The sequence below is a fragment of the Manis javanica genome, chromosome 8 (genome assembly GCF_040802235.1).
Source record: "Manis javanica isolate MJ-LG chromosome 8, MJ_LKY, whole genome shotgun sequence".
Classification (NCBI taxonomy): domain Eukaryota; kingdom Metazoa; phylum Chordata; class Mammalia; order Pholidota; family Manidae; genus Manis; species Manis javanica.
Genome location: NC_133163.1, coordinates 108507740 through 108521331, shown reverse-complemented (window position 1 = coordinate 108521331; position 13592 = coordinate 108507740). Strand labels below are relative to the sequence as shown.

Here is a 13592-nt window from a genome sequence, read left to right as displayed (position 1 = left end):
CATGGATGGAGCTAGAGCGTATTATGCTCAGTGAAATAAGCCAGGTGGAGGGAGACAAGTACCAAATGATTTCACTCATCTGTCGAGTATAAGAACAAAGTAAAAATTAAAGGAACAAAACAGCAGCAGACTCACATAACCCAAGAATGGACTAACAGTTACCAAAGGGAAAGGGACTGGGGAGGATGGGTGGGAAGGGAGGGATAAAGGGGGAAAAAGGGTATTATACTTAGCACACATAATGTAGTGGGGGGGAGGGGGGACATGGAAAAGGCAGTATACACAGAGAAGACAAATAATGATTCTGTAGCATGTTACTAAGCTGATGGACAGTGACTGTAATGGCGTATGTGGGGGAGACTTGATAATTGGGGGAGACTAGTAACCGTAATGTTGGTCAAGTAATTGTACAAAATACATAAATAAATCTTTGTGATCCTTGGTTAGGCAATGGTATCTTATATGTGACACCAAAATAACAAACAACAAAAATTAAGAAAATGGGACATCATCAAGCCTTCTATAACTTCCATCACGGTTTTCATTATTTCTGAATATATATCCAGGCATGGGATTGTGTGTCATGTGGTAATTTCATGTTTAACTTTTTGAGGAACCACCAGAGTGGTTTCCACAGCAGCTGCAGCAATTTACATTCCCACCAAATATTCATAAGGGTTCCAGATTCTCCAGATTCTTGTCAGCACTGGTCATTTCCTATTTCCTGTTTTTTAGTTTTGTTTTGTTTCTAATTATAATAGGTGCAAAGTGGTTTTGACTTCTATTTCCCTCATAATTAATGACAATATTTTCATGTTCTTCCCAGTTATTTGCATATCTTCTTTGGAAAAACATCTATGCAAATCTTTTGCCCATTTTTAAACTGGGTTGTTTCTCTTCTTCCTGTTGAGTTGTGCAAGTTAGTTATATATCTGGATACTAGACTCTTATAAAATAAATGATTTTCACATCATTTTCTCCCACTCTGTAGGCTGTTTTTTCACTTTCTCAATAATGTCCTTTGATGTACAAAAGTTTTAGATTTTGCTGAAGTCCAATTTACCTGTTTTCTTTTGCTGTTGCTCATATTTTTGGTGACAGCCCCCAATCTCTTTCAGTTATGCTATGATACTTTGATAACATATAGCAACTCAAATATGAAATCATAGTCTAATAAAGGCCATATTGCTCACATTCAATGTTCATTCTACTATTACACTTTTGTTCACATAGCTAAAATCTTTAAAACAATACTTTTTCTAACAAAAGTAATGAAAAAAGTCCCTCTCCCCATCCATTTTTTTTAAACGTACCTCCTATAGAAGTACCAGTCATACTATTGCTTGTAAGAGGAGCTGACATCTCTGACACCGTGGAGGGTTGGGTACTAGTGACAGCCAAAGCAACATCAGAGGCCTGCTCAGAGGTAGATGAATTTGAATTGTTGTTAATGGAAGTGCTTGTAGTCTGTGATTCCATTCTTGAAGAAGTGGTTGGTACTACAGTAGGTTCTGCAAAATGTAAAATAGTTATTTAGCATTTCAATACAAATTAGGTAATGGACTATATTTTAATCAAAGCTAACATTTTTACGGTAATTAATCAAAACAAACTAAAACTATTAACTCTCTAATAAGTACAATATATAGTTTTAAAAAAGCTTTCATAAAGCTAAACTGCAACATTAAAATGACGTTACTAAGATGTGATTACAGCATTTAAAAAATTCAACACATATGCATATTATAATAATCCAGGTTATTAAGTAGTTCTTTCGGTAACCACTATGGAAGTTTTATGTACTACCAAGCAGAAAAGAGAAAAAGGAAAGTAAAAGTACGTCCGCTATATTCATATACATTGTCACAGTCTGTAACAGGGTTAGAAACTGTACTTACTTTCGGACAGCATGGATTCTAGACTCAGACTTCTGGAAAAGCAACTCTAAATTTCACCACTGACATGATGGTCATGGATAAGTTACCTAAGCACTCTCTCACTTTTTTACATGCCTTTTTATTTTTAAAAAATGCAAATATTAATACATTCAGTGTTATGTAATGAAAGTTAAAATTTCTGTAGTAGAAAGTAAATTTCAGGCAGGCTTTAACTTACAAATGAGCTATATTTTCTACTCTGATTATAAAATGGCAGTTTAAAAATTGAAAGTAATTGAACTTAATCTCTCCAAAGCACAGTCACAATGATTTGGTTCAAAAGAAGGGATTATCTTAATGTGTTACAGATCTAAAGGACAATCAATTTATACAGGGCAGAGTGGTAGGCTGATTTCTGAAATGCAAACAATACTCGTTGTCCTATACAGGAAACTGCTCTGCATGCTCAAACAAACACATTTGCTACTATAAAAACTGTAGGGAGGAACCTCAGTTTATTTGGAAATGGCTTATGTCAGTTTCTCAACCTTGGCAATATTGATAATTTGGGCTGTATAATCTGTGTTGGGGATGGAAGCGGGGAGAGAGGGTGGGCTGTCCTGTGGATTCTGGGGTGATTCAGAGCATTCCTGGCATCTACCAATTAGACGATGGCAGTACACTAGCCCAAAAGAGAGACCTAAAAATACCTGCAGACTTTGCCAAAACTCCCTAAGAGGCAAAATGGCTGCCAGTGAGGAACCTATGGTCCTATACACTTAAGCTTTAGATTTATTTATGTATTCATTTACTGTTACTATTTTTTATTTTAGTATCATTAATCTACAATTACATGAGGAACATTATGTTTACTAGGCTCCCCGCTTCACCAAGTCCCCCCCCCACATATCCCATTACAGTCACTGTCCATCAGCAGAGTAAGATGCTGTAGTGCCACTACTTGTCTTCGCTGTGGTGCAAAGCCCTCCACATGCCTCCCCCAACATTACACATGCTAATCATAATGCCCCCCTCCCCCCTCCCTTATACCACCTTTCCAAACCATCCACCCAAGTCCCTTTCCCTTTGATAACTGTTAGTCCATTCTTGGGTTATGTGATTCTGCTGTTTTGTTCCTTCATTTTATTCTTTATTCTTATACTCCACATATATGAGTGAAATCATTTGGTACTTGTCTTTCTCTGCCTGGCTAATTTCATTGAGCATAAAACCCTCTGGCTCCATCCATGCTAATATAAATGGTAGGATTTGTTTTCTTCTGATGGTTGAATAATATTCCACACCTTCTTTATCCATTAATCTACTGATGGACACTTAAGTTCCTTCCATTTCTTGGCTACTGTAAATAGTGCTGCAAAAAACATAGGTGTGCATATGTCTTTTTCAACCTGGACTGTTGAATTCTTAGGGTAAATTCCTAGGAGTAGAATTCCTGGGTCAAATGGTATTTCCATTTTGAGCTTTTTGAGGAACCTCCATATTGCTATCCACAATGGTTGAACTAATTTACATTCCCATAATCAGCGTAGGAGGGTTCCCCTTTCTCCACAACCTCGCCAACATTTGTTGTTGTTTGTGTTTTGGATGGTGGCGATCCTTACTGGTGTGACGTGATATCTCATTGTGGTTTGAATTTGCATTTCTCTGATGACAAGCCATGTGGAGCATCTTTTCCTGTGTCTGTTGGCCATCTGAATTTCTTCTTTGGAGAACTGTCTGTTCAGCTCCTCTACCCATTTTTTAATTGGATTATTTGCTTTTTGTTTGTTGAGGTGCGTGAGTTCTTTATATCTTTTGGATGTCAACCCTTTATTGGATCTGTCATTTATGAATATATTCTCCCATACTATAGGATACCTTTTTGTTATATTGATAGTGTTCTTTGCTGTACAGAAGCTTTTCAGCTTGATATAGTCCCACAAGTTGATTTTTGCTTTTGTTTCCCTTGCCCAGGGAGATATGCTCATGAAGAAGTCACTCATGTTTATGTCCAAGACTTTTTTTTCCATGTTTTTTCTAAGAGTTTTATGGTTTCATGACTTACATTCAGGTCTTTGATCCATTTCGAATTTACTTTTGTCTATGAGGTTACACAATGTTCCACTATCATTCGTAAATGTAGTTGTCCAGTTTCGCCAACACCAACTGTTGAAGAGGCTGTCATTTCCCCATTGTATGTCCATGGCTCCTTTATAATATACTAATCAACCGTATATGTTTGGGTTAATGTCTGGAGTCCCTATTCTGTTCCACTCGTCTGTGGGTCTGTTCTTGTGCCAGTACCAAATTGTCTTGATTACTGTGGCTTTGTAGTAGAGCCTGAGGTTGGGGAGTGAGATTCCCCCAATTTAGTCTTCCTTCTCAGGATTGCTTTGGCTATTCAGGGTCTTTTCAGGTTCCATAAGAATTTTTTAGCTCTTTGTTCCAGTTTGTTGAAGAATGTTGTTGGTAATTTGATAGGAATTGCATTGACTCTGTAGATTGCTTTCGGCAGTATGGACATTTTGACGACATTAATTCTTCCTAGCTAAGAGCATGGGATGAGTTTCCATTTGTTAGTGTCCTCTTTAATTTCTCTTAAAAGTGTCTTCTGGTTTTCAGGGTGGAGGTCTTTCACTTTCTTGGTTAGGTTTATTCCTAGGTATTTTATTCTTTTTGATGCAATTTTGAATGCAATTGTTTTCCTGATTTCTCTTTCTGTTAGTTCATTGTTAGTGTATAAGAAAGCCACACGTTTCTGTGTATTGATTTTGTATCCTGCAACTTTGCAGAATTCTGATATCAGTTCTAGTATCATGTCATCTGCAAATAGTGACAGTTTGACTTCTTCTTTACCAATCTGGATTCCTTGTATTTCTTTGTTTTGTGTAATTGCCGTGGCTAGGGCCTCCAGTACTATGTTGAATAACAGCAGGGAGATTGGGCATCCCTGTCTTGTTCCCAATCTTAGAGGAAAAGCTTTCAGCTTCTTGCTGTTCCGGATGATGTTTGCTGTGTGTTTCTCATATACGGTCTTTATTATGTTGAGTTACTTGCCCTCTATATCCGTATTGTTGAGAGTTTTTATCATGAATGGATGTTGAATTTTGTTGAAAGCTTTTTCAGCATCTATGGAAATGATCATGTGATTTTTGTCCTTCTTTTTGTTGATGTGGTGGATGATGTTGATGGATTTTTGAACGTTGTACCATCCTTGCTTCCCTGAGATGAATCCCACTTGGTCATAGTGTATGATCCTCTTGATGTGTTTTTGAATTCTGTTTGCTAATATTTTGTTGAGTATTTTTGCGTCTATGTTCATCAGGGATATTGGTCTGTAATTTTCTTTTTTGGTGGGGTCTTTGCCTGGTTTTGCTATTAGGGTGATGCTGGCTTCATAGAATGAGTTTGGAGCATTCCCTCCTCTTCTATTTTTTGGAAAACTTTAAGGAGAATGGGTATTGTGTCTTCTCTGTATGTCTGATAAAATTTCGCTGTAAATCGATCTTGCCTGGGGTTTTGCTCTTGGGTAGAGTTTTGATTACCGCTTCAATTTCGTTGCTGGTAGTTGGTCTGTTTAGATTTTCTGTTTCTTCCTTGGTCAGTCTTGGAAGGTTGTATTTTTCTAGGAAGTTGTCCATTTCTTCTAGGTTTTCCAGCTTGTTAGCATATAGGTTTTCACAGTATTCTCTAAAAGTTCTTTGTATTTCTGTGGGGTCATTCATGATTTTTCCTTTCTTGTTTCTGATTCTGTTGATGTGTGTTGATTCTCTTTTTCTCTTAATAAGTCTGGCTAGAGGCTTATTCATTTGGTTTATTTTCTCAGAGAACCAGCTCTTGGTTGCATTGATTCTTTCTATTGCTTTATTCTTCTCAATTTTATTTATTTCTTCTTTGATCTTTATTATGTTCCTTCTTCTGCTGACTTTATGTCTCCTTTGTTCTTTCTTTTCCAATTTCGATAATTGTGACTTTATACTATTCATTTGGGATTGTTCTTCCCTTTTTATATAAAGAAGTATATTGCTATATACTTTCCTCTTAAAACTGCTTTCACTGTGTCCCACAGAAGTTGGGGCTTTGTGTTGTTGTTGTCATTTGTTTCCACATATTGCTTCATCTCTATTTTAATTTGGTCGTTGATCCATTGATTATTTAGGAGCATGTTGTTAAGCCTCTCTGTGTTTCTGAGCATTCTTAACTTTCTTTGTACAATTTATTTCTAGTTTTATACCTTTGTGGTCTGAGAAGTTGGTTGACAGAATTTCAATCTTTTTCAATTTACTGAGGCTCTTTTTCTGGTCTAGTATGTGGTCTATTATGAGAATGTTCCATGTGCACTTGAGATGAATGTGTATCCTGCTGCTTTGGGTGTAGCATTCTATAGATGTCTATTAGGTCCATCTGTTCTAAAGTGTTGTTCAGTGCCTCTGTGTCCTTACTTATTTTCTGTCTGGTGGATCTGTCCTTTGGAGCTAGTGGTGTGCTGAAGTCTTCTAGAATGAATGCATTACATTCTGTTTCCTCCTTTAATTCTGTTAGTATTTGTTTCACATATGTTGGTGCTCCTGTATTGGGTGCATATATATTTATAATGGTTATATCCTCTTCTTGGACTGACCTGTTTATCATTATGTAATGTCCTTCTTTATCTCGTTACTTTCTTTGTTTTGAAGTCTATTTTGTCTGATACTAGTACAGCAACACCTGCTTTTTTCTCCTTGTTGTTTGCATGAAATATCTTTTTCCATCCCTTGACTTTTAGTGTGTGAATGTCTTTGGGTTTGAGGTGAGTCTTTGGTAAGCAGTATATAGATGGGTCTTGTTCTTTTATCCATTCTATTACTCTGTATCTTTTGATTGGTGCATTCAGTCCATTTACATTTAGGGTGATTATTGAAAGATATGTACTTACTGTCATTGCAGGCTTTATATTCCTGATTACCAAAGGTTCAAGGTTAGCTTCTTTACTATCTTACCATCTAACTTAACTCACTTATTGAGCTATTATAAACACAGTCCTTCATTCTTTATATGCTAGGTGTTTTATTTTGTGCTTTTTTGTGTTTGCTTTGACTGCTTTTGTGGGTAGTTGATTTCATTTTATGCCTTTAGTTATAATTTGTTGGTCTGCTTTCTTTGCTGTGATTATATTTTCTCTGGTGACATCAATTTAGTGTTAGGAGTGCTTCCATTTAGAGCAGTCCCTCTAGAATACCCTGTAGAGGTGTTTTGTGGGAGGCACATTCCATCAACTTCTGCTTATCTGAGAATTATTTAATCCCCCTTCATATTTAAAGGATAATTGTCCTGGATACAGTATTCTTAGTTCAAAGCCCTTCTCTTTCATTGCATTAAATATATCATGCCATTCTCTTCTGGCCTGGAAAGTTTCTGTTGAGAAGTCTGATAGCCTGATGGGTTTTCCTTTGTAGGTGATCTTTTTTCTCTCTCTGGATGCCTTCAATACTGTGTCCTTGTCGTCGATCTTTGCCATTTTAATTATTATGCGTCTTGCTGTTGTCTTCCTTGGATCCCTTCTGTTGGGAGTTCTGTGTGTTTCCGTGGTCTGAGTGACTATTTCCTCCCCCCGTTTGGGGAAGTTTTCAGCAATTATTTCTTCATATACACTTTCTATCCCTTTTTCTCTCTCTTCTTCTTCTGGTACCCCTATAATGCGGATATTGTTCCATTTGGATTAGTCACACAGTTCTCTTAATATTCTTTCATTCCTGGAGATCTTTTTATCTCTCTCTGTGTCAGCTTCTCTGCATTCCTGTTCTCTGATTTCTATTCCATTAACAGCCTATTGTACCTCGTCCATTCTGCTTTTAAGTCCTTCCAGAGATTATTTTATTTCTGTATTCTCCCTCCCAACTTTATCTGTTACCTCTTGCATTTTCTCTGCAGCTCCCTCAGCATGGTTATTACCATTATTGTGATTTCTTTTGCAAGAAGACTGGTTAAATCTATCCCCCCCCAGGTTCCCTCTCAGGGGATGTCTGGGTTATTCTTGTCTGTATCAAATTCTTCTGCCTTTTCATGGTGATAGAGGTAGTCTTAGGCAGTTTGCGCATGTGTCTGCTGGGAGAACAAATTCCCTTCCTGCTTGCCTGTCTCCTTCCCTTCCTTTGAGAATGGTGACCCCTAGCAGATTGTTCTGGGCAGCCGCACACCTACAGGGCCTCTGAATCTAGCCCACATGGCTGTGGAGGATGCTCTGCGTGGCTGCTGTGGGCGTGGCCAGTCTCATGGTGCTGCTCCACTACAGCGGGGCAGTGTCGGAGGGGGAATGGGCCAGAGGCTGTTTATCACCATGAGGGGCCTCAGAGCTGTGTTGCCACCCAGGGGATTAGGGCACCCAGAGTTCCCCGGAATTCCCAGCTGATGGGATGAGTGTGCCGGGACACTTCCATCCATCTGTGAGGCTCGTGTCCCTTTAAGACTTTCAAAAAGCACCCGCTTTTCTTTTGTCCTAGGGGTGCTGGCTGTGGAAACCCGCTTGCAGGTTTTACTGTTCAGTTTCCCTAGTATCCAGCACACCAGGCACTGTGTGTCTGCGCTCCTGGTGCAGATGACTAGGGGTGGGTATTTAGCAGTCCTGGGCTCCCACTCCCTCCCTGCTCTGACTCCTCTCCTCCCACCGGGGAGCTGGGGTGGGGGGCGCGCTCGGATCCCTCTGGGCTGCGGATTGTATCTTACTGCCTTCATGAGGCGCTGGGTTTTCACAGGTGTAGATGTAGCCTGGCTGTTCTGCTGTATCTTCTGGTCTCTCTTTTAGGAATAGTTGTACTTGTTTTATTTCCAAAAATATATATGGTTTTGGGAGGAGATTTTTGCTGCCTTACTCACACCGCCATCTTGGCTCCTCCTTACATTTATTTTTACTAGGTTAGAAGCTTTCCACTGAGAGAAATCAGTGGGGAGACCAGGCATCCACTCATCACTGGAATACTTTTAACATAGTAAAAGTATTCTGCTGGAAGTAATTCCAGTGGGTTAGAAAGCTATTCTGTCACCTTCTCGTACTTACTGGCTGGTAGGTGTCACATGGGAAAACACACAACAAGGTTCCAAAACAGTCACCATATATTTAATTAACTCTGAGCAATCTTAAATTAATACCTATTATATTAACCACACTCTTACAGACAAGTTGTGGTGCTTCAGAATAAAAAGCAAGACATTGTTGAATGAAATGAAGATGGTGGAAATAGATGATATTTTCATACACATAATCCCAGAACCCTGGTGCTCTGAGAGTCATGATCATGCAGACTGCACAGTGTCCATGTGGGAGCCAAGCACACACAGCCTCTGACTCTTCCTACCCCCCTAATGGGTTCTCTCCCCAATTTATAGGTACACATGTATTCATATAGTCATAGATGCTACCACTTTCCCTAACCTTTTTTCAACTTTAGTGTGTTTCCTCAGTTACTTGAGAGCAGTTCTAAATCAAAACAAAACACTAAAGCTGAGCAGCACAGAAGGTAAGAGCAATATTAAAAGGGTAACAACTTTTAAAAGTAAATTCGTTTGCTGCTATTTTGTTCCTTTCGTTCTGCTTCGTTACTCCAAGAAGGGACTAGGGATTACCAAATGGGAGGGGTGGAGGATGGTGAGTGGGAAGGGAGGGAGAGGATTGTGGGGTGTCATGATTGGTGCACATGGCGTGTATGGGGTCAGGGGGAAGACAGTGTAGTTCAGAGAAGACAAATAGGGACTCTGTGGCATCTTACTACACTGATGGACGGTGACTGCAATGGGGTATGGGGTGTACTCAATAATAAGGGTGAACATAATAACCACATTGTGTTTCTTGTGAAAGCTTCATAAGAGTGTATATTAATGATACCTTAAAGCAAAAGCAAATTAGTTATTTCAAATAAACAGTATTAACCATTTAACTCAGTCATACTGCTGTCTGTACTTAAAAAGTCCCATTTCAATTCTAAATAGCAAAGTTAAAGTATGATAATAATATTACAAATTTAATTAACAGGTAAGAATGAGGATCAATTAAAACACCAGTTGTAAAAATATTTTTTTGTCCAAGATGATAATGGTCAAGTAATGAAACAATAACCAGAAAACATTTTAGGCACAATTTGCAAACCTTAGTTTATATACCAATTTATTGTATACATTAAATAGTAAGATTAGGAGATGTGACAACTTCCCTGTAGTCTAATAATATACTACCAGTATGCAAGAGTAGGAATTTCTAACATTGAGATATTCTGTTTTATCAAATTCTCTTCAAAGATTTGTACACTACTACTACTCCAGCTTACCATCTTCATCAACAGTAAGGTCCACAACTTCTGCTGCATTCTGCCTCAAAGGCTGAATAACAGTAGAAATCCTGCTGCGGTTCCTTGGCTCCTGTGGCCGACTCGTATGAGAGCTTGAACCTTGGCTCCAGGGAGATCTGGAGTGTCCAAGGGTTGAACGAGACCTTAAATGACATCAATATTAAATTAGTAAATATAAAAAAACAAACTATATCCAGGGATATATTCTAGAGTGCTCTCTTCCAGGCCATTAGAAGCAGCACTTCAATGGGAAACTGGCAGGTAGAGAAGCGCACACTTTAGGTGTGTTTTGACATATTCCAAAATAAGAATGTCTGTTTTTTCAATCTATAGCAACAGAAATTAAGATTTCATTTTAGTTACCCATGAAATCATAAGCCTTTCTTAAAATATACACTGTAAAGTCCTTCATGCAAGGTATCTCCATAGAAATAATGGCAACAGAATTCAAAATTATGACTAGCACAATGCCCAGCACTCAATAAACATGCTGCATGAAATACTCAGCAAATGTTCTCCAATCAACTGACCTAATGATATGAGAAATGATATGCCAGACGAATCACTGGTGTAAAATACAGGATTCTGTTTCAAGAAAGCTGCTATCTTTTCAATGGTTATTTTGAATATACATCTGGGGTTACAATCAAGTGTTCACATTTTATGTTAGTACGTGAGATTATGCACCACACGTAAAGTAACAAAACTATCAACACCCTTCTTAGACTCTATAAATATTTAATAACATCCGCATGATCTTGTATGTTTAGTCCAGCCTGGATTTGTGAAACACAGCTTTGGGAGTCCTTAACCAAGCTAAGCTTCTGGTGCTGCCCTAAAAGAGATTCAAGGCACAGAGAAATTTCCTGGGATCAGCAGAGGTGAGGAGAGTGGCAGCTAGTTGACCAGTTTGGGAGCCACAACAAAACAACACTTGTTTGCGCAGAACACTTTTATCATCTTTTTATGATGTATGGCATTCTATTGTATTGTTACTTACTGTAGGTTTCATTTTTTTTTATTTTAAGGGATTTGCTGTAATGATCTAGACTGAGGGTACAGAGGAATAACATGTAGAATACACAGTCCTAAAGGTCCCAGAGAAAAATGAATGTTTTAGAAAGGTGGGGCTTATAAAAACTTCTTTTTCTCTCTTATCCAAACTGAATGTGAAATTGACTAAGTTTACTGTCAGCATGTATGGAAAGGGTGAACCAGACCCATTCACACGCAGTCATGAGGGGCACAAGCTCGACCACTCAGGAAAGAGCTCCGAAGTTCAAACTGGGCTATAAATGGCCTCAGCAAGTGTAAAGCCGAAGAGTTTATAAAGAAGTTCAAACTCTAAAATGAGATTCAGCAGTATCAGGAGTAAAAAAGATTAATTCCTGAGACAGTAAAGAAAGGACAGCCCATCCAAGCAAGAACAGTACAGGCTGAGCCATGAAAGTAAACAAATGTCTCAGGGTAACAATGGCTGTGAATGAGGACAGAGATCACCGTGTAAAATCGTTGAGGAACCAAGAGTCTGTGATGAGAAGTCTGTCATTTATGAAAAGCTTTTAATAGCTACCAAAAGTGCCAGGTCCATTTTGTAGTACTTTTGTGAAAGCTTCATAGGACGTCCTAACTCCAATTTAGTGACATCTGTCAAGTCCTGACATCTAAGAATCTGAATACAGATGCAGTACCTCTAGGGGCAGCTAAACAATGAGAAATTTAATACTCCCAGTAACAGTAATGAAATATATGGGTCAAGAACACTATTTATTACTATGGTAAATGCATCTGCTTAAATATTAAGCAGTTCCAAGACAAGAAAGATATCCAGTTCCACAAAGAAAAGCAGACCCTTAATTTCAGCAATTCTTGTAGCTCATTAAAACAGAGTCACTGTTGTACCAAGCACTATGCAAAGTCACAGGATAATAGGGCACAAACGGGGCAGTATCAGTTTTTCTCACTCTGCGAAAATCCTTTAAAACTTAAACCAGGGATATATTCTAGAGTGCTCTTTTCCAGGCCATGAGAAGCAGCACTTCAGTGGGAGACGGGCAAGTGGAGAAGCACACACTCTAGGTGGGTTTGGACATTCTCCAAAATAAGAATGTCTGCTTTTTCAATCTATAACAATAGAAATTAAAATATCATCACCAAATGCATTTCTAAATTCATTCCAACACAAAAATTAAGACTAATCTATAGCTTAGTTTGATGAATCAAATAGAACAGAGAGACACTTTACTGCTTCTCTTACCAATATCTGTAATCATCTAAAGTACAAGATAAATGCAGTGTTAGGGTTTAGTTCAGTTTAGTTTTTGAAGGGAGTGTCAAAATGATTCCAAAAGGACAATGTTATCTCCAGGTATTTATCAAAACAAATGAAGAAATATCATTAATCGACAATTACACGAGGAACATTGTTTACTAGGCTCGCCCCTTCACCAAGTCCCCCCCATAAATGCAATTACAGACACTGTCCATCAGCGTAGTAAGATGCTGTAGAGTCACTACTTCTCTTCTCTGTGTTGTACAGCCCTCCCATGCCTCCCCAAAACTGTACATGCTACTTGTAATGCCCTCTTTCTTTTCCCCCCAACCCGCTTATCCCTTCCTTCTCATCCATCCACCCCAGTCCCTTTCCCCTTGGTAACTGTGAGTCCATTCTTGGGTTCTGTAAGTCTGCTGCTGTTTTCTTCCTTCAGTTTTTTCTTTGTTCTTATACTTCACATATGAGTGAAATCATTTGGTGGCTAATTTCACTGAGCATAATACCCTCTAGCTCCATCCATGTTGTTGAAAATAGTAGGATTTGTTTTCTTCTTATGGCTGAATAATATTCCATTCTGTATATGTATCACATCTTCTTTATCCATTCATCTACTGATGGACACTTAGGTTGCTTCCATTTCTTGGCTACTGTGAATAGTGCTGTGATAAACATACGGGTCCATCTGTCTTTTTCAAACCGGGCTGCTGTATTCTTAGGGTATATTCCTAGAAGTGCAATTCCTGGGTCATCTGGTATTTCTATTTTGAGCTTTTTGAGGAAACTCCATATTGCTTTCCACAATGGTTGAACTAATTTACATTCCCACAGCAGTGTAGGAGGGTTCCCCTTTCTCCACAACCTCGCCAACATTTGTTGTTGTTTGTCTTTTGGATGGTGGCAATCCTTACTGGTGTGAGGTGATATCTCACTGTGGTTTGAATTTGCATTTCTCTGATGACTAGTGATGTGGAGCATCTTTTCATGTGTCGGTTGGCCATCTGAATTTCTTCTTTGGAGAACTGTCTGTTCAGCTCCTCTAACCATTTTTTGATTGGATTATTTGCTTTTTGTTTGTTGAGGTGCGTGAGTTCTTTATATCTTTTGGATGTCAACCCTTTATTG

General features: G+C 38.5%; 1 protein-coding gene across 11 annotated transcripts in view; it reads right to left on the bottom strand.

The window, feature by feature from the left end:
• RNF111 (ring finger protein 111) overlaps positions 1–13592 on the bottom strand; it is a 109320-nt gene that overhangs the window by 35993 nt on the left and 59735 nt on the right. For all 11 annotated transcript variants that reach the window (XM_073211910.1, XM_073211916.1, XM_073211909.1 and 8 more), the window contains 2 exons: positions 10175–10338; positions 1314–1511 (listed from right to left, as the gene is read on the bottom strand). In XM_073211910.1, coding sequence (XP_073068011.1) covers positions 1314–1511; positions 10175–10338 — 362 coding nt within the window. The remainder of the gene's footprint in view (positions 1–1313; positions 1512–10174; positions 10339–13592) is intronic.